Source organism: Colius striatus, chromosome 7, assembly GCF_028858725.1.
Source record: "Colius striatus isolate bColStr4 chromosome 7, bColStr4.1.hap1, whole genome shotgun sequence".
NCBI lineage: Eukaryota > Metazoa > Chordata > Aves > Coliiformes > Coliidae > Colius > Colius striatus.
Genome location: NC_084765.1, coordinates 15,981,992 through 16,001,414, shown reverse-complemented (window position 1 = coordinate 16,001,414; position 19,423 = coordinate 15,981,992). Strand labels below are relative to the sequence as shown.

Below are 19,423 nucleotides of genomic sequence, written 5' to 3'. Positions count from 1 at the left end.
TGGACCTAATCTCAAAAGTACTGGATCATACTAAGCATATGTTTCTTGACTGCCTTTGCTGAAGTGTGAGAGAACTACTGGAGGAATGCTTTAGTCCTTTACACAACTGTAAGCACTGGCACCTTGCCCTTTACAGTTAAATTAAATTGCAGAAAAAGTAATATAAAAGCCTTTTAGCAAAAGGAGTTGACTTCATAAATTATTTACTAAGGCAGTCTTGGACTATTGTGGCATTATGTAAGTATTTTGGTAACTGCAGGGAAATCTGACCTGTACATCTACAGGTGTTTTCAGTGTGTTTTGGGACATCAAGTGCTATCAGTAATGAAATCATCCCATGCAGAAAATGCAAGTTGCCTGTATTTGGTAGCAATCTGATCTTGGTGTGAGGCTTTGATTCCACATAAATTGCTCTCCTAAGTAAGCTAGAGATGTTATTTGATCTTTAATTTTGTGATTCTGGATCTGAGAAGTGTGGTCTTTCACAAAGGATATGCACACTAGGTTATGTTTTCAATTTCATCTCACAACAGTAAAGAATGAATTTCATTGTTTTATTTATTATGAAATTAGTTACAGGAAAAGTTTCTCCTCATAGCCAGTCTTTTCTAAGTGCCTGATTCTGAACTACCTCTCAATTTATGACATAATATGTTCCTACAGTAACAGGTTAATATCATAAACAAATAATTGCATCTCTCCTATAAGATACTGAAAGAGATCTGAGAGGGAGGGAGAGAGCCTCTTTGTTAAAATAAATTGCTAAGATAATGGCAATTGGAATGCATAATGTAATGGCTAAACCATGCATCACTCGGGATGTGGAAGTGCTTTAGGACTTTGCTTACCAATGGCTCCCAAGAAGCAGATGCTTTTACACCTATTTTATAGGTTAGATAGGGAGAGAAAAGAACTAATGATTTTCTCCAATATAATGACAATTGGATGCCAGAGGTAAAAATAGAACCTAATAACTCTGATTTGGTCCAGCACTTCATACTGCAGATGACACTTCCTCACTATCATTGTTCATGTATCTCTGAGGTTCTCTTTCATAGAATCATAGAATGGTAGGGGTTGGAAGGGACCTTTAGAGATCATCTAGTCCAACCTCTATGCAGAAGCAGGTTCACCTAGATCAGGTCACACAGGAACATATCCAGGCGGGTCTTGAAGACCTCCAAGGAAGGAGACTCCACAACCCCTCTGGGCAGCCTGTGCCAGGGCTCCCTCACCCTCACGGTGAAATAGTTTCTTCTTATCTTTAAGTGGAACTTTTTGTGTTTCACCTTCATCCCATTACCCCTTGTCCTGTTACTAGCTACTATAGAAAAGAAGGATGTCCCAACCTCCTGACACCCACCCTTTAGATATTTATAAATGTTAATAAGATCACCCCTCAGTCTCCTCTTCTCCAGACTAAACAGTCCCATTCCTCACGACCTTTCCTCATATGAAAGATGCTCCATTCCCCTGATCATCTTGGTGGCCCCACGCTGGATTCTCTCCAGCACTTCCCTGTCCCTCTTGAGCTGGGGAGCCCAGAACTGGACACAGGACTCCAAATGAGGCCTCACCTGGGCAGAGTAGAGAGGGAGAAGAACTTCCCTTGACCTGCTACCCACACTTGATGCATCCCAGGATGCCATTGGCCTTCTTGGCCATGAGGGCACATTGCTGGCTCATGTTCAGTTTATTATCACTCAGGACTCCCAGGTCTCTCTCTGCAGAGCTGCTTTTCAGCAGTTCAACCCCCCAGCCTGCACTGGTGCATGGGGTTGTTCCTTCCCAGATGCAGGACTCTGCACTTGTCCTTGTTGAACCTCATGAGGTTCCTCTCTGCCCAATTCTCAAGCCAGTAGAGATCCCACTGAATGGCAGCACAGCCTCTGGGGAATCAGCCAGTCCTCCCAGTTTGGTTTTATCAGGGAACTTGCTGAGGGTACACTCTGTCCCCTCATCCAGGTCATTGATGAATATGTTGAACAAAATTGTTCCCAGGACAGATCCCTATGGAATTCCACTGGCCACATGCTTAATGCAAGTGGCCATTCAGCACTGTTTAGCCATTAAGAGGCCTCTGACTTCCTATCCTGACTAAAGTCAGTGTGGCCTCCCAGATTTTGGTGATGAGTGTGTGGCAGAAGTAGAGGGTGGGATTAAGGAGTTCTGAACCACAAATCTATGATCAGCTGCAGATAAAACCTTTGTGCTCAGTTACTTATGTATGTAATGCTCCCTCTAACTCATAAATTTGTTATTATATTTGAGGTTCCTTAGAGCATATCTTTTTGAAATGTAAATGAAGAGCACTAGTGTGATGGGAAGTTGACAATACAAAATTTTCAGGTAGTGATGTTTGTAAGTACTTCTGTTGCTGCTGTAGTAGGAAAGTATGCAGTGATACACTCAAATAATGTAAGGTTTTCCCAAGAATCATCTTTCTTCTCAGCTCAGGAATCTAATATGGGCTTAATTCCTAAATCTAATGTAAATCAGCCATCACAAGCTGAAGGAAATGTCAGGAAATGCTTTCTGATTCCCCAGCTGTTAAGTAGATTCTTTGTTCTATAAAAATTACCTGCTCAGAACAAGTAAAGGTTTGTCTCCTTGAAACGGTGATATATCCTCATTTGTTTTCTATATTCCTTTTGGAAAGCAACAGCAGTAGTAGTGTCAGGACACAGCACTTTCTGAGGAGTAATGACTTTCTTAGTTCCTAGCTGGTCAGTAATCCACAAGAAGTATCCTGTTCTTTGATGGTTGTCAGAAAACTTGTATGATTTTAATTAATGGGTTTAAACTTACCTATCTTCTTCCTTGGAAAAAAATGGAATCCTCTCTGTATCTAAACTGTCCAGCTCTCTAAATGGCTCTGGCTCATTCTTTGATTGTTTTTCCTCACTGTAAGGAAATAAACTCATTAGTTGAAAGATGATGGTTAGCAATTTTTCACTACTAAACTGGAGTTCACACAGAACTGCCAGTAAGTACTTATCTCAGACTTGCTCCACTGAGAAGCTATCAAACAGTATATAATCCTTACCTCTGCACATTCTGTTTGTAAGGACAAGGATGAAGTCACTGCCAAGATCCAGAGAAAAGATAATTGGCATGCTTCACAGAAATGGAGTAGAGTGCTCACTTTCCTCAGATTTGTTGGGATTTGAGTAGAAATAAACCCCTCAGATAGTCCTAGAAGACAGTGCTCCAGTGCTCCACTTTAGATTACTCTTGGTAGTCAATTAAGAGAGGAAATGCCAGAAGCAATAGGGAACATGATGTCAACTCCTGCACTTCCAGGGAAAGGAGGCAAAAAATGTGCTCAACAGAACAAATTTGGAAACGCTTACTTTGAATAGGAATCATAATTTAAACCTTTCCATGAAAACTTTGCCAAAATTTCACATTAAATTACTTGAATTTGTGAATCTGGCAGCCACTATGACAAGGAGGTCATCTAGTGACACTGGCAGAAAGAAAGTCTGAAGTCAGTGCCAAACAAGTTTTCCTCTTGCTTTTGAAGTAGTTTAACAGTTAAGAAACATATATTTTATAATATCATTCCATAATGCCAGATCTTATGATTTGTATATGTTTCTTACGATATTAACAGGTTTTCTTAACATTTCAGTTTCTGTATTCTTGCAATTGCCTATGTGTCTTGGCTGTTTTTTTCTTTTCCTATTCTTTTTTTATGTATGTGTTTTTTGTGGACTTGGTGTTTTTTTAAGAAAATCTAAGATTCTAGCCTTCTTCACTGTGACAAAAAGCTGAAAGCTATGAACTCTGAAACTAAGCCTGCAAAAGACTAACAAAGCCATCTCATGAGACATAGAATTTGAAAATCTTAATTGATTTCATGCCAGTCCCGTGTTTTTAAGCTTCATGTATGGTTATCGAGGCTTGTGGCTGATAATCCTGCTTTGTGATGGCTGTTTCCCTTGATAAGATACAAGGCTTGTGGCTGATAATACTGCTTTATGGTGGCTGTTTTTCTAGATAAGACATTGAAGTTTGAAACAGGTATCTCCAAATCTAAAAATAAATGGTGCTGTACCTGGAAATACTCTACATATTACTGTGTAGATTCTGGAGCTGACAGAATTCCAAAAGGCATTTCTGTGGACTGTGCAAAATGAAACTCTGGCATTGATCTTTTAAGGATTAGAATAGGCACTAGCACTAGCAGATCAGTGAGTCCCACAGAAAACTGATTTGGTTAATATTTGTGCAGCCCCTTCTGTTGACGCTCTTGAGGTGATACTAGTGTTTTTATCACTTAAGTGAGAAATTTTGAGTCTGTATATTTCTTATGGATCATTTTTCGTCCCTTACTTATCTCTTGCACCTAAATAGTTAGGATTGTACCTGAATACTATTAAATACCTGAATACTATTAAATTTGTGTAGATTAGGAAAGGACACCAGAATCCACAGATTAACTTCAGGATTTGTGTGCTTGTAGACATGTCACCCCACCATATTTTTGTCAGGAAGGCCTGAAAGTCAAGAAAACAAGAGATAGCTTTAACATCATGTAGACAAAGTACACCTATGTTCTGTAGCTTCCAAGACCATGAATGTTCTGGAAATCTAAAGATCGGGCACACCTCCAGAGCAAACTGTAAACTGCAAAATGCCTCCAGGCATTCTGCTCATCCTTCTGCAGATGTTGTTGTGTATGCAAAGAGTTACAAAAAGGAGCAAGTCAGGTGGAATTAAGCAACATCTGTAATACTAAGAAAGTGCAAGTCAGGCACTGGGAGCTAAAAGCACCATCACTCTTAATTTAACTTTGTGTATGTGGAGAGAATTCAAGTTGTGATGGCAAAGCTGCACAGTAATTTGATTTAACTTGTATCAGAGAGCTCTTCCTTGAATCTGAACAAGGAGTTATCACATATCTTGGAGCAGCTTCATTATGCCTCAGGCAGATTTAAACTGCTTTTCTGATGCTTCTTTGAGAACAAAGAAGGAAGGAAAAACATAGGAAGGAATAAGGGTTAAACCTTTTTCCTCCAGTCCAGCTGGATCAAAGGAAGGGGAAAGAGGGGACTGTGTTGCTTTCTGAAGAATGTAGTATAATGTCCTCTTCATATGGTGCTATGGAGAGTCCCCTCTCCAAAGAATGTCTATTAGGAAATACGTTTCATGTATACGTTTCATACGTTCAGTTGCTGTACTATCCTCTTCTCTGCCCTACATCATGGTTAAAGACCCTGGGGGTAGAGATGGTGAGGGAAGGGTTTGAAAACTTACCTGGACACCATCATGTGCAAAGAAAGACTTTGCATCTGCTTCTGTAGCCAGCTGAAGGCAGGTGGTTTTGCTCCAGTACTGATTTTTCCTCACCAACAGAGCGAACGCTCTCTCCTCGCTGTTGTGGTAGCATTCACTGAACAGTTCTACAAAATGAAGGAAGCATAGACAAAGAGATGTTGTAATTTAAACGAAAAAAATAATAAATGAATGTCAGGCCAGAGGGTGACGTGTGCAGGGCACAGCACGGTGGCAGCAAAGCCTGAGTACTGCCAGATGCTCCTTGATGCACCAGAGACTGAGAAAGCTAAGCAGAGGTGGGAGAGAGAGAGGAACAATGTTGGACACAAGAATAACTTTCTGTGGCTTTATGCACGTGTGTTCACGGGTTGGGGTGGAGGGCAGATGAAATAGATTTGCCTTAGTGAACAAATTCATTGTAATTTTAATAGTCTCACTATTTGCAGAAAGATATGGAATAAATCTCTCAGTACCTCCCTCCTTCCTCTTTCTATCTGCAAGCTCTCTGCTTGGCTTGGGGCCTCTAACAGGTTTGGGCTTTGGTTTCTTTCCTATTTGTTTTTTGATCTGAGGAGAAATTTTTCTGTCTCAGGTCTTCTACAGACAGCATAAGAAACCTCTTGGAAACCTGTCAGCATGTTATAGGCCCTCATCTGTGACTACCTTGTGGGGCTTTAGGCAATGTCAAGCGAAACTGTATCTCTTGAGTGATCCTCTTACACTTTGAAGGATGATTGCTATGCTGCCCTCAGTCTCCTGAAGACTAAACAAAAGGCGCAGCTCAATTTTGGCTTATAGCCAACAAATCCTTGTTTTTAAGACATAAAATAATATTAGACTTGTTAGGGTGTGCGGGTGTAGTTCTGTTTCCAGAGACGCTGGTCCTAGAGCTTAGAAAGTAGGATAAACAGTCCAGAAAGTAAAATTTTTCTCACTAGAAAAGATTGGACTTCTTGTGTTTGTTTCATCCTGCTGATTCACTGAGTATCTCAGTATTCTTCTAGGCCAGGTTACACCTTGCTGGTACACTGTGAGGGCTGGGAAAAGGATCAATTTAACTTAAAATAAGCTGATATACAGATTTCTTTTGCAGTTGATGTGGTACTTACTATTCTTAAAGAATATTTACTCTACTGAATATTGACAGTGTTTTCTGGGCCAGAAATTAAAACTGAGGATCTGATTCAGTACTTGCATTGGATTAAGCCTCATAGTTCCATGACTAAATTACTTGAGGCCCGTGATGTTTTATTTATTTTTTTTTAAATAATAATGGCCCAGTAAGAAGAGGAGAAAATGTGATCTGTGTATAAATAGTGTGTCAATGTCTGCATGAGCCTTCAGCTGCTTCATTTGCTAGCGCTAAGGCGAGAGAAAGAGCCTCTGCATTTCCATCCGTGATGTAAGCAAAAGCCTCCGTTCACAGCAGGGCTGCCTTCAGGTAGGGATTAGACTGAAGTCAGATCAGCAGAGAAGCTCGTGTGCTGGTTTTGAACATTTGGTTTTGACGCAGGCAGAGAGGAGATGGCTTGCCATTCTGGCATTGCAGATGCCTGACTGATTACTGCTGTAGGGAAGGGTGGCTCGTCTGCTGCGAAACCAGGCTGAGCCTCACTGCAGTTTTGCACTGCAGTTAGCCCTCTCTGAGTGAGGTAATCTCAAATTATTTTTAGCAGCAGAGACAAACCTTAAAACTTGTTGCTCTAGTGGCCCTTACAGAGCAAGCTTGATATTGCAGGAAAAGGAGGCTGCTGGGATCTTGGAAGTGTTTTGGTCATTCTATCTTGCCCATCACTATAACACACCTTGTACTAAGATTAGCTGCTTAACATACTAACATTTGGCAGGAGAGTAATTTCTTCCATGCCTCCAGGGGCCAGTTTTTGAACACTGATTTTTCCAAAATGATTGGATTTAAGTCATTTTTCTGTGAAATTTGAATGTTTGGCACTGCCTGGCTGCAAGGGTGTTAAATTACCCATGACAGTTGATCTTTAACAACTGAAACAACTTTTTTTTTTTTCCACTTGCTTGCCTTCCAGTGGCAGCTACTTCTTAAATTTTTGATGCTATTGAGGTGCTGTGACTTACCAACAGCGAGTTGCTCGTACTTGGCTTCTTTCATTATACGTGCTACTTCAGTCTCTGACTCCAGGCGAGACATCTCTTTAAGGATCTTGCAGGCTGCCAGAGCTGAAGCTACACCCTCCTGACCCTGTAAATTGAAACGAGTGCACTGTTACCATATACTGGAGAGCATTTCTAAACTGGGAATGCTACACTAACAAACACATCTAACAAAAAAACATACAAAACATTCAAGCATGTCTTCCCTTTCAAGAATCTTCCCTCAAATGCAAGCTTGAAAGTCAAAAATGTTGATCAAAATGAATTATGGTGATATGTGGGTATTGAAAAGCACATATTGATAGTTCTTGTGCCTTGCAAGGCTGGAGACTTCTGGGTTTGATTGAGCTTAGAGGGACATGATTTAGGGTAACATTCAAAGACTAAAAGGAGAAGAATGCATTATGGGAATAGAACAAAACAGTCTCACAGTGTCAAAGTACCTTGAACATGGCTGTGCTGAGACTCTGTATAAGGATGTATGGGAAAGGAAGTAGCACAGCTGGCAGAGGCACAATAGTGGTACACGGCAGAGAAACGTGCCTTCTGGTAACAGGGCTCCAAAAATGCCAGGCTCTGCAAGGTACAGATGTGTCTGCATGCACACATACTTGCTGGCTGGAGAACTGTGCTGCAGTATGTCCCTCCCCATGCCAGATGCATCCCTCTGGAAGCTTAGAGATAGAGCCTGAATAGTGTCTGACTCTGGAAGAGGGGGGGAAGCTGTGGCGTTGCGCTGCAGATGCACAAGACAGGGCCTCAGTTGTGGAGCACTGTGAAACAGGAGCCAATTATGCCAGCTTGAAGCTCAGCCTTTGAGAGTATGATGCTGTTGTTTCCCGTGCGTACAGCACGTAAGCGAAAGATGCTTGACTGCACTATCTTCCCTCTCAAATATGCTAGAACCCAAACAATTGACCTAATGTAGGGGGAACAAAACCTGAGTCTGAGAGCTGTGAGTGAGCAGCAGGAAGGGAGAGGGGGACCAGCTCTGCAGCTGGACTTTCTGGTGTTTCAGGCTGCACTGATCTACACCTGCTGCTGCTCTGCCCTTCAGCACTGTCTGGCCCTCTGGCCCTTGCTAGCATGAGCCACAGGGAGGTGGAAACTGCTATAAATGCCACATCCCATGTTTTAGAAACAAACCTATCTGCCAGCTGAGCTAAAAGGCTGAGGAAAAAAGCATCTCATATACTGGAAATACACCAGTATTTCACCTGAAGCAGCTACAGTTCAAGGCTTACCATAGCCCAGAAATAGTTTGCCATCTTGTGCCGGTTTTGAAGTACTGCCCATACAAACAAATCCCTCCAAGGATTTTCACTTTTCTGGTTCATATCCAAAGGCCCAGGTAATTGTTTTGTATTCATTTTATCCTGAAATATGGTTTGTAGAAATTAAAACATGCTTTGCAGTCTCATTGCATGCAAATGACATGATCTAAGCTGTTCATGGCCTTGCCAGCTATTTCATATTCTTTTGATTTTGCTTTTCCTTTTCTGTAGGATAGAGAGGTAATTAGTTCATTCTGCACTGAATCAAAGGACCCTTGTGTCCCCAATATAACTCAATATGTGTGAGAACGTTCTGGATGAAACCCTGACTCCATTGAGGTCAATGGTAAAGCTCTCATTGACTTTCTTAAGGCCAGGGTTTCACCACTGGTGTGTAATATCATACAAGACAAACCTGTGATTAACTAATCTGAGCTTTCCTTCAGTTATATTGGATTCTGCTCAGCTGCCACAGAGGACATAGTTCCAGTGAGAAAGGAACAAAAGGTATTTTATTTCAACAGAAATAAATCTCACTGAGGCTTGGTACAGGACAAGAACAGAGTACTTCAATACTCTCTTTTTAATCTTTTATTTGAGAAACCTCTCCCTCATGCAGGAAGTATTTTAAGTAGACCACTGCTTATTCCTTTAGCATTTGATAAAAAACTCTCCAGAGGAAGTATGGCAACTTAGGTCAACTTCTGAGTTATATTTTAAAACTGCCTTTTACCTATGGTGTTAATTAGAAGCAGTCAGTGTACATTTTTTTAATAAAACTTTTTTTTTGTGAGGTTATTTTTTTTTAATCACATCAACAATTAAATTCTATTCAAATATATTTTAATGGCATTTTTTGGAGGTATTGGTGGGATTTTTTTCTTCAGTTTGTAGTGAGCTATGTTAATCAACTGAATTGCATTGAAAGCCTTGCAGTAGATAAAGATATCCTGAAAGTCTTTGTAACTCATGTTAGTTACTCATCAAGTCCTTGTAACCACTAGTTTTTAACTTGCAATAAGACACAATTTAGCAGTAGTAACACTAGAATCCCAGTACCCTGATACTGTTTCTGTTGCCAGTGATAATGTGATTGAGCCATTGGTGGCAGCCATGAGAAGCTTTTAAAGGCAAACAAGCTAGTACGCAGTGTGATCTGAGGTCTGAAGTGGGACTTAGTGACAACACTTGGCTTTAGTTTGCCTACTGCAAAATCTCACAAAGCTAAGTGAGGTTTCAGGGGCAAATTTTTATTTCTGTAAAATTTGTAAGTCTGGAGTCTCTTTCTAACGTATTGCCCCAAACTATCCGTCCCTGTGAATAAAGAAATTGTGACTAGATTCCAGCTTATCTTTTCATACTACTAATTAATTTAGCTCGGCTTTATTAAAGCAAAAATGATTGAAGATCTTGAGTGAGAATTGCTTATTTTGTTTTTTTATTTTAAACAGTTTGAACATGAAACTAGAAGTTGGCAAATATCAAAAGGTTTAATTGTTTAGTTCGATTAAGATCAGACTTTTAGACAAACTGCTTGGAGTTCTATATGAGAAATGCAGACTGCTATTTTTGTGTCTAATTACTCCTTAGTAAACATAAATTAATCTCTTCATATTCCATGTATATCCTTCAATGAATCTGTTCTTATGCATGTTACACTAATAAGATCAACAAATTTCTCCACATGCAATGTGCTAGAATGAGGAATGTCTGTTGAAGTTGCACTAGCAGAATGTGAGATGCAGGGGCCCCTGCAAATCCTGAAACAGAAGCACTAGTTCACCGTACAGTAAAACCTTGCATAAAACCCCATGTGCAGAGAGGGAGAAAGGAAATCCAACCTATCTTAGAAATGTCTTTCCTTTCCTTTTTAATTTTGAAATTTAAAAGATCAAAGCATTTTAGCTGTAATAATAATAAGCTGAAGAAAGGAATGAGAACCTGAAGTGACCGTTTCTCTCTTCTTCCTTTTCTTTCCTTGTCCCACAACCCAAAGCCTAGACCTAGTTAAAATTTTTCAAATTATCAGTTGGAGGGGAGCAGGACTATGATGGAAAATTGTCACTCACAGATTTCTTCTTGCCTCCATGTTGGATATCTTGGTAGAAACCTTTGCATGCATCATGGAGAAAATCCTTGAGCACTCTGGAGACTTCACTGAGAGTGAAGAGTGGGTAGATCACCTCCTCCTCCTTATGCTGTTGACCAGTCAGCCCTGCCAAGGTCAGCTTCCTTTCTTCCTGTTTCTTCAGTAGGAGTTCATAGAGGAGACATTTCTGAGAAATGGAACAGTACAGTCTCTGTAGACGACTGTATGTCAGGAATTCGGATATGTTAGCCCCGTTGTCAATGAATAACTTTACAAATTCTGGTTTATCGTTGACCAGAGCATCCATCATCACTTCCTCCAGGTCACAGGACTAGGTCAATGAAGGGGAAAAAAAAAGGAAGTTAATTTTTGGAGATAGTAATGAATGGATGAGGAGACAGGTGAGCCATGCACATTTTGTCTTCCTCCAGGTTAACAGTGGGTACCATGAGAAAGGGAGGTAGAGCTCCATTTCTCTGTGACAAAATGTCCGTGTAAGCATTAACGTTAAAGTATCAACACAAATAGCATGCTTTAGGAGTTGTGGTGATGTTAGATACCCACTATTACATGTTGGGTACCTACTATCTTCTAACAGTAACATCTGCATGCCTCTTTTGCTTTGTAAGCTCAGGTTTGTTTGCTTTAAAGGTCTGTACAGAAGTAGGGGAAAAAATTCTTGCCCTCAAATAACTCAAAATAGAGACTATGACCACTGAATTTTTTCCGTCTTTAGCCATTGCCATATAGGAAACCAGAAAGATAAACAGCCTAAGGAAGCATACTACTAATATCCAGTCTCTTAGTGAAGAATGCAGGTAGTATTAAAAACCTAAAGCCTTCTATCAGGGTGTTTCCTGTTGGATTTTACACCAACTGTCCTCTAAGGCAGTAAAAACTGGTACCTTCCACTCCACGTCACCATTGAATATTTCGCTTTTAGCTATGTCCACTCTATTCCAGGCCACTGCTAGCTTCAGTTCATCCAGATATTCCTGAGCCTCCTGACTGTGACTTTTACAGGCTGGTAAAAATAGAAATTGCAAATAAACTCAGTACTTTACACTTGTCATGTTTAATTTAATACATTATTGGTAATTTGATTAGCAATACAAGGTCTCCTTCAGCTACCACAGACCTATGGGTTGTTTAACCCTTCACAGCATTTTTCCCCCTAATTTAAGAAACAGTAATACTAAAAAATACTATCTTAAAACCATAAGTTTCAAAGTCTGTAGGATTTTAAGAGAGAACTTGGCCTGCAGAAAGTGGGGAACAGGGATGCTTAATGTTTGCTTTGTTTTAATTAGTACATTAGACATAGAATGTTCTTTCCCTTCCCCCTCCTCCCCCCACCAAATTTAGGCTAACACATTTAACACACTGAAGTGAGTAGCAGAGCAAGTAATGTATTCTTTCAGAAGATACAGTGAAGATTTCCTGTAGGAGAAATGAATTATTTGTGGAACAAAGACAATTCAGGTCTACCTGTGTTTGTTGGGTTTGGGCTTGGTTGTGTTTTTTTTTCTAAATAGTTTGTAATTAGAATGATTGTTCCAGCATAACTTAGTTCTTCTATAACCCCTACTACTAAGAAAAGCAAGTAGTGAAAATAGTACTATATAATAGCATGAGATGAAAATACAAACACTAGTTTAAGGCAAAGTTACAAGAGCTATGGTAACTGACACAGTTCATTTGTCAATAAGCAAACAGAAGAAGTCTGATTAGAGATGAAATCTGATCCAACAGCTAACTTAACTTGCTCTAGACAAGAATGAAACACATTTATGGCACAGAAGTTAAATAAGACAAGAATTACACTGTGCTGCATTTATTGGTCTTACCTTTCACTAAAGCTTTTAAAATGACTGTGTCTAGTTCCTCTGAACCATCTTGCTCAAAGTTATGCAGAGTTAGAAGATGTTGGTGTGAAATAATGCTCTGAATCTGTTGGGAATTGAAACAAAAAAATCACTTTACACATTGTGCTACTGCTATATATCGATGCCTAAGAGCCCAGTGGACATCACCTGTACAGTATCTCTTAAAAACTTAGTGGGATAGGAGGAACAGAATTTGGATATTCTGAGAACCAGAGCAGTGCTTTAATTAAATGATCCTTCCTTAACTCACATTCTTACTTGACTTATAATCACGTCATGACCAACATACCACTCGTTTTGTTTTACTTTTTCCTGCTTTGACATTTAAGTTTTGCTTTGAGGTTTTTGTTTAAAATTGTAGTCTCCAAATCATCTTTGAGTAAAAGTCATCAAATATTGATATATACCAGACACTTCTCTTTCCTTCTGCCTCTCTATTTATTGAGTTCTCTTTATTGCAGTGCAGCAGCACTGAGACTTTCTGGCAATATTGCTTCTAGATGCCCTTCCATCCCCTTGTGGTAGTGATCTGGTGAAATTCTCCCCAATGGAATGAATATGTGGAACTCTTAAAGCTACGGATTACAGCAAGGATTGCAAAGATTGACACATCGGGACTTGGTTTATCTCAGATGCAGAATGCTCTTCAGTCTTCACATACAGACAATCTCAAAGTGTTTCTTTGTTTCCTAAACACTTGTGCATAGTGGTTTAAGGTCAGCTAGTATGCCTCAAGACAAAGACTAAGGAAAATCTTTGAATCTGTTATGTCTTTCTTCAAGAACACACATAACTGACAGTAGACGGGATAATTTCTAAACACCCTTCATTCTTTTAAATTTATTCATGCTTATCCACAGTTACGTTTCCATTTAACAGCTGTGGATCATGAATTCGGTTTCTTCTGTAACAGCTGTACAAGCTCCACAGCTGTGGAGTATAAGTAATGCCTCATGTCCTCCAAAAGGACAGTGGGGTTTCTGAGTGCTGTCTGTTACTTGAGGAAATAATTGAGGAAGAACAGAGCCCTAAGTGTTCAGCTGAGTCACTACAACAAAGCAGTTTGTATGATCAACTGAGCACTTAATTGTAATGTTAGAGTGGTATTCTATGACACTAGTGTCAGAGCACTGGAGTACCCACAACTTCTGGGCAGCTTCTTGTCAAACCTGTGCTGAATGGACTACCAAAGCTAGAAATGGTAAGAGAGAGCTTGTAAACATCATGCATGTCATTGTTAAACATATGAGCTCACTGTTGCTGTCCATTGGAGAATGTCCTTCCACGAGAAGCTTTCTGCAGGGAATTTCTCCTTAAATTGCTTTTCAACAGCTTCTGGTGTGATAAGCTGTGGGTCATTCATGAATGCAGCTAAGATGTCTGCTGTACCTCCAGACCCTGCTAAGATAAGCCAGGGAGCAGAATTTTCCAAACCGCTGCAAATTCTCTGTAGTTTAAAAAGTATGTTTTTAGAATATATATATGGGAAAAAAGAAAAGTTATTCAAATGAAAGATTTCTTGCAAACTAGGGAGAAACATGTACCTAAACCAAAGTCAGCATGGAGTCAGCCCAGGGTCCTTTAAGCTATTGGGATTTTTCTGATTCTGTAGCAGGTTGTTCATGTATAGTCCCCTGATTGTGCTTCTTTTTGAGACACATCTGCTGAGTAGCTAAGGAAGCTGATTCGGACAAACAATGCTTAAGACTTTGTCCCTGACTTCCCCCACCCTCCTTAAATTTGTGTTTAAGCATAGTCAAGTGCAAGAGTTATATTCCTGTGGGAATACAACAACGGGCTACAGTAAAAAACTACCGAGGCACAGCAATTACAAGAGTTAAAGGCTGATCATTCTATTACGTGTGCAATTAGAATGAGTCAGGCAGGCTGCTGAGAGAGGAAAGCAGAGGCCATGGCATCATAGTTGCAACAGTGACTATTAGCTGCCAATCTATTTCTTCCTCTGCAGTTACACAAGAAGCTAATGAGACTCCAAGAATCAAACTATTGATTCACTTGTTGCATAGCATTTTTCTTTTGTGTTTTTTTAAATTTATTTTTAACAGCTGTTTTTTGATGTGTATTATCTGATTTGTATTTAAGAAAATGATATTCTAAAAAAGCAGAGTTATCCATTTCCAACACACGTAAATTTAGGGCAAGTCTAGCTAATCACCTTTGGTCTCCAAGTCGCTTTGTTCTTTAAAACTTTGAAAGAATATTTATACATTGTGATATGTGATTTTTCAACACTCAGGATATAGAAAACCCTTCTGTATTTAGCTTCTAGAAGGAAAGCTCAAGAGGTGACATAATCCTAGTTTAAACAGCAAAGTTTCTAATACTGGTGTTTATTTTATTACAGCTGACAAAGATGAGACTGGAAAATGAAACTAGAAAACATCACCAGAAATGAGTCATTACTGTGAAAGAGATTATCAGTTTGTGTGGCAAAGCCTTAACACTTGGAAACTTTAAATTATGTTTAAATATCTCTCTAAAGGTACCACAGAGTATTCCTTTTCATCTAGGAGTATTAGAAAAAAGAATCCACGTGAACATGCAGGCTGCCAGAAAGTAGAAAAATAAAATACCAGTAAAAGTAAAACAGAATTCAAAGAGTAGCTCCTAGCTGACAGGTACATTCAGTTGTAGAACTATTTAGGAAAAAATCCTTTGCTGAAGAAGATATTTTATCATTAACAGACAACTCTTTAGTCTTCTATCCTACAACAATTTTTGTTTGGTGGAACTAGGACACCACAGTTTCAGAAGACATATTCAGAAGACCTGGGTTTGTACATCATCTGTGAGATAGACAATTGTCTCTGTTGCTGGGCAGCACTGAATGATTAAAATGTTTTGTATGTGATCTCTAGTAATAGCACAGTATTTCTATTTTGCTAGATTTGGAGCTGGTTTGTGTGAATTTGTTTTGGTTTTGCATTCCCTCTTCTCACTGTATGAGCTGCCAATGGAGGATTTAATGATTATCTGGTGCCTGTTCAAAAGGAAATGTTTCTCCCAAACAAATACTGGCAAATTTAATATTAACAGAATTCAGTTCTTAATGATAAGACTTTTTCTTTATGTAAAGTGTCAATACATGTGTTTGTCATCCAGCCAAATTTTCCATTAATTACTTAGCAGTAGTTAATTTATTTTTCTGAAGTTGCAAACAGCTTCTTACCTGAAATGTGCCTGGTCCTCCATTTATCAGTAGGCAAAGCACAGGGATCTCAATGCTACCCGTTCCTATGAAATAGACAATTTAATTTAAAAAGAGTTACCAGCTTTCACAAAACTATTGTGTTTTTGCCGACCTCTTTAAAATGCTTCTCCAGTTATGTGCTGGTTTGGTGGCTATCAGAACGTGAAGCAAGTGGCAACAGAAGAGAGCACCACTCTGACCTGGCATTTAGGGCTCTAGTCTACGATTCAGGATGAAAGCACCTTTGTCGTGAACATCTTGTGTGATCCTTGGCAAGCAGTCCAGCCTGTTCTCACGTCAGTACACTTCAGCTGCAGAATATGGATATTGGCACTTCTGTATGTCATAGCACTGTTGACATTTAAAGTTATTTATTTACTGCAAGGTGATCAGATAGCTGCACTAGGGTGCAGGACAAGAATGTTAGGTTTTCGGCTGCCATTATTTATGTTAAAATACAGTTAGAAGTGAAAAGCTGTCAGTTTGCCCCAGATCTTACATGTGTGCCTAACACGTGCAGGAAGGTGTAATGCAATCCACAAGAAAAGCCCTTAGATAAAAGGAGGATTTAAGAATATGAAGAGTCTGACTATGTAAACCAGCCAGGGTGAGATGAGTCAGATATGAGTAGATAGGAACTGTATACTCGTTATTGCTCTGCTTAAACAGCTTATAATTTCATTCAGCACAGTCTGAAGTGATGATTACTAATAACATAATCTTATACATTTAAAATAAATGCTAATGAAGTATTTAACACATCATGGCAGCTGAGGAAGAAATTATGTAGTCATCCCTGTCCTTAGCCATCCTCCCACAGGGGACCACTTATTTCTAGATGGTTTGTACTGTAAATGCTGAACTCTAATCCAAAGGGGACTCTAGATTGACCCAAAAGAGCTTAATCAAAACAGTAGCATCATGAGATGAATGTCTCTTTCAGTTGGAAGACAAAAACATTTGGTTGAAACAATTTATTGATGTTTCCCTTTGTAGGTCTCCCAGAGCAGTTGGGAGATGGCCACTTACTGCTTATTGGGTCTGTTGTGGGATAACTAGAGAGATAAGGCAGAACTGACCTATAGCCAGGACATGAGTGGCAAGTAACTTAATTTGTTTTAGTGATTGGCATAGCATTGCCAAACCTCTATAAGGTGATTTTCTAGTTTGAAGAGTGACCTCTGTGAGTAGAGGTTCCTCAAGATACGTTTGTGTCTACGAATATTCTTCATTTATCACAGATTAAGACAAAATTTAGCTGGAGAAGGGGTGAGGAGTGGGTGTGATTTTAGTTTTATGCTGGGGAGGTGAAGATATAAAGAATTGTGTCTAATGACTTCTAGGTATTTTTTAAAAGAGGGAAATTCTGCATGACCTTATTGAAGTGTTTTACTTCAGTAAAGTCACATAGCTCTACTCAGCTTGAATATAAATGAGTTTATATGAACATCATGGGTTTTGTTTATAGAAGATATCACTGAATTCACTAAGTTCCAGTGAAATACTTGTCAAGTGAGTACATACTTTTGACAGAAAATTATTCCACTGAGATTTGTTCAGTCGGATTTGGTTTGCAAACAGGAAGAGGCTGCACTGTAATTTTCTGTGCTGCAAGCCTACATTTATAGTCCACCTGTGGTCTTTCCTATCCGAGTCATCAGATATGCATTTTTGGGGTGCATTTACACTCTCGGGTACATCTGTGTGAACATACTATGGGCCACGTAATTCAATATTTTATTGATGCGTATAAGAGCAAAGAAGGGAGCTCTCCCTTCTCTTTCAGCTGTGCTAGCACTGCAGGTATTACAGAAACAAAGGGAAGGTAAAAGTAATTGTGTGAGCCCTACATCTGAATTCTTTCCAGAAAGAGCAGTAGGAGGCCTGCCCAACAGTCAGTTCTCATTATAAACAAAGGTTCCATATGTTTAGATGGTCATTAGTGGCTACATTGTTTATCCAGGATAAGATTTTATCCTAAAATAAGTATGGCTTAAAATATTTCAGAGGCCTCTGGAACAAGGCTTTTCTTCCAGTGTGAGAGCAATTCAAGGCCCTGTGCACAAGAGGGGATAAAAGTATACAACAGTGAACACACATCTCTTAAAGCTACTGGTTAAGGCACTTAAAGCTGGATTTTCCATTTTTATGTTTTAAGGAAACTTGAACTATACTTTGAAGATCAGCTTTGCGCTGTGTTTAAGGAGATGTGATAAAAGTCAGGATTTTAGGTTCAAAGAGCAGCTTTCTCAGCTTTGAAAGTCATATTTACTTGCTCTTGCCTATGTAGATGATTGTCCAGTTTAAGAATTGGCCTTGCCTTTGATAAGGCCAGGGGACCACAAGTGGCACTGGAATATCTGTAATACTTATATAGAGGCTACTTACCACCATAGCCAGTACGCTGCTCTGAAATGTGCTTTTCCAAGGTGAGACGTAGCTTAGTGGTTCCATCTGGCTCATCTGGTGTTACATGATCCACCAAAATAAAATGGGAATGGTTGTGGTCCAGGGAATACAGTGGACCTTGAATATTATCATCTGATTGGTAGCGTGCAAGACTCTCATGCTAGAGAGAGGAGGAGAGATGTTAGTGTTCTCTACAAAACAGAGTCCACGTGTTTGTGTGCTTCATCTCCACTTTTGTGTCATCTGTGCCATGACATAGAGCATCACCTTTGAGACATTTGAATAGGCTCTTTGAAAAGGGTAGAGAAGGAGAATATGTTCTTTCTGAAAGGTACCAGATTTGACAGGACTGAAGGCTGAAGTCACTGAAGTTTCCCTCTTGGGCTCTGCAAAATATAGTGACATCAGTCATCATCTATGGAACACAGACATTCATTCAGAGGTTTTTAAATGTTTGTTGGACAAATGGAAAGGGGCTACAAGACCTCATAATTGAGGGTGGAACAGTAATGTCTTGGAGGGCCAAAGTCTCAATCAGTATAAACAGGGGCAAACCTATTCATTTCAGCCGCATTTTGTCATATTTAGCTCAGTAGATAAATTAGCCTACTAAACATATGTATCTATTGAAACACAGCTTTATTTAATCAACGGGGTTATCTGAGGTATAATAGTCTCAGCTTGGAAATTGCTTTCTAAAAGAGTGACAGGCAGACTTTAGAAAGTGCAATCTGTTTATCTTTTGGGTAAGGGCTGTGTCTTGAAATTATTTAGTGATGAGTTTTTGGATAAAATCACTGTTAGGATAAAACAGAGCCCCATTATAGTCTTTTGTTCTAAGGATTGCACTACATGTGGTCTTCCATATACTCACTTTTTCAAGCTTCCCTCCCTTCCTTAGTAAATCTTTCTTTACCATCATTGCATGTCCACTTTGATATATCACTCCTAGTTACAAGCCAGGTTGTAAATGCCTGGCTATTCTTCTTCTTCCTCGTCATAATCACTGTCCTGTTACAAGGAAGCCAGATTTGTTTAAAATCTGCATTTCCTCCTATTCCTCTTTTCCGATTCCTGCAGCCTTTGACTTGATGAATAAAATTCAGACCTTCATCTTGGCTATTGTGTCTGTGTATTGCATTTT

At 39.4% G+C, this 19,423-nt stretch overlaps 1 protein-coding gene across 1 annotated transcript in view; it reads right to left on the bottom strand.

Annotated features, from left to right (window-relative positions):
• TRPM5 (transient receptor potential cation channel subfamily M member 5) overlaps nucleotides 1-19,423 on the bottom strand; it is a 53,222-nt gene that overhangs the window by 15,493 nt on the left and 18,306 nt on the right. Inside the window, exons 5-15 of the mRNA XM_061999069.1 lie at nucleotides 18,259-18,439; nucleotides 15,850-15,914; nucleotides 13,915-14,106; nucleotides 12,621-12,723; nucleotides 11,679-11,797; nucleotides 10,754-11,104; nucleotides 8,655-8,786; nucleotides 7,375-7,498; nucleotides 5,263-5,408; nucleotides 4,390-4,502; nucleotides 2,809-2,904 (exon numbers count right to left, since the gene is read on the bottom strand). Of these exons, the coding sequence (XP_061855053.1) occupies nucleotides 2,809-2,904; nucleotides 4,390-4,502; nucleotides 5,263-5,408; nucleotides 7,375-7,498; nucleotides 8,655-8,786; nucleotides 10,754-11,104; nucleotides 11,679-11,797; nucleotides 12,621-12,723; nucleotides 13,915-14,106; nucleotides 15,850-15,914; nucleotides 18,259-18,439 (1,622 nt within the window). The remainder of the gene's footprint in view (nucleotides 1-2,808; nucleotides 2,905-4,389; nucleotides 4,503-5,262; nucleotides 5,409-7,374; nucleotides 7,499-8,654; nucleotides 8,787-10,753; nucleotides 11,105-11,678; nucleotides 11,798-12,620; nucleotides 12,724-13,914; nucleotides 14,107-15,849; nucleotides 15,915-18,258; nucleotides 18,440-19,423) is intronic.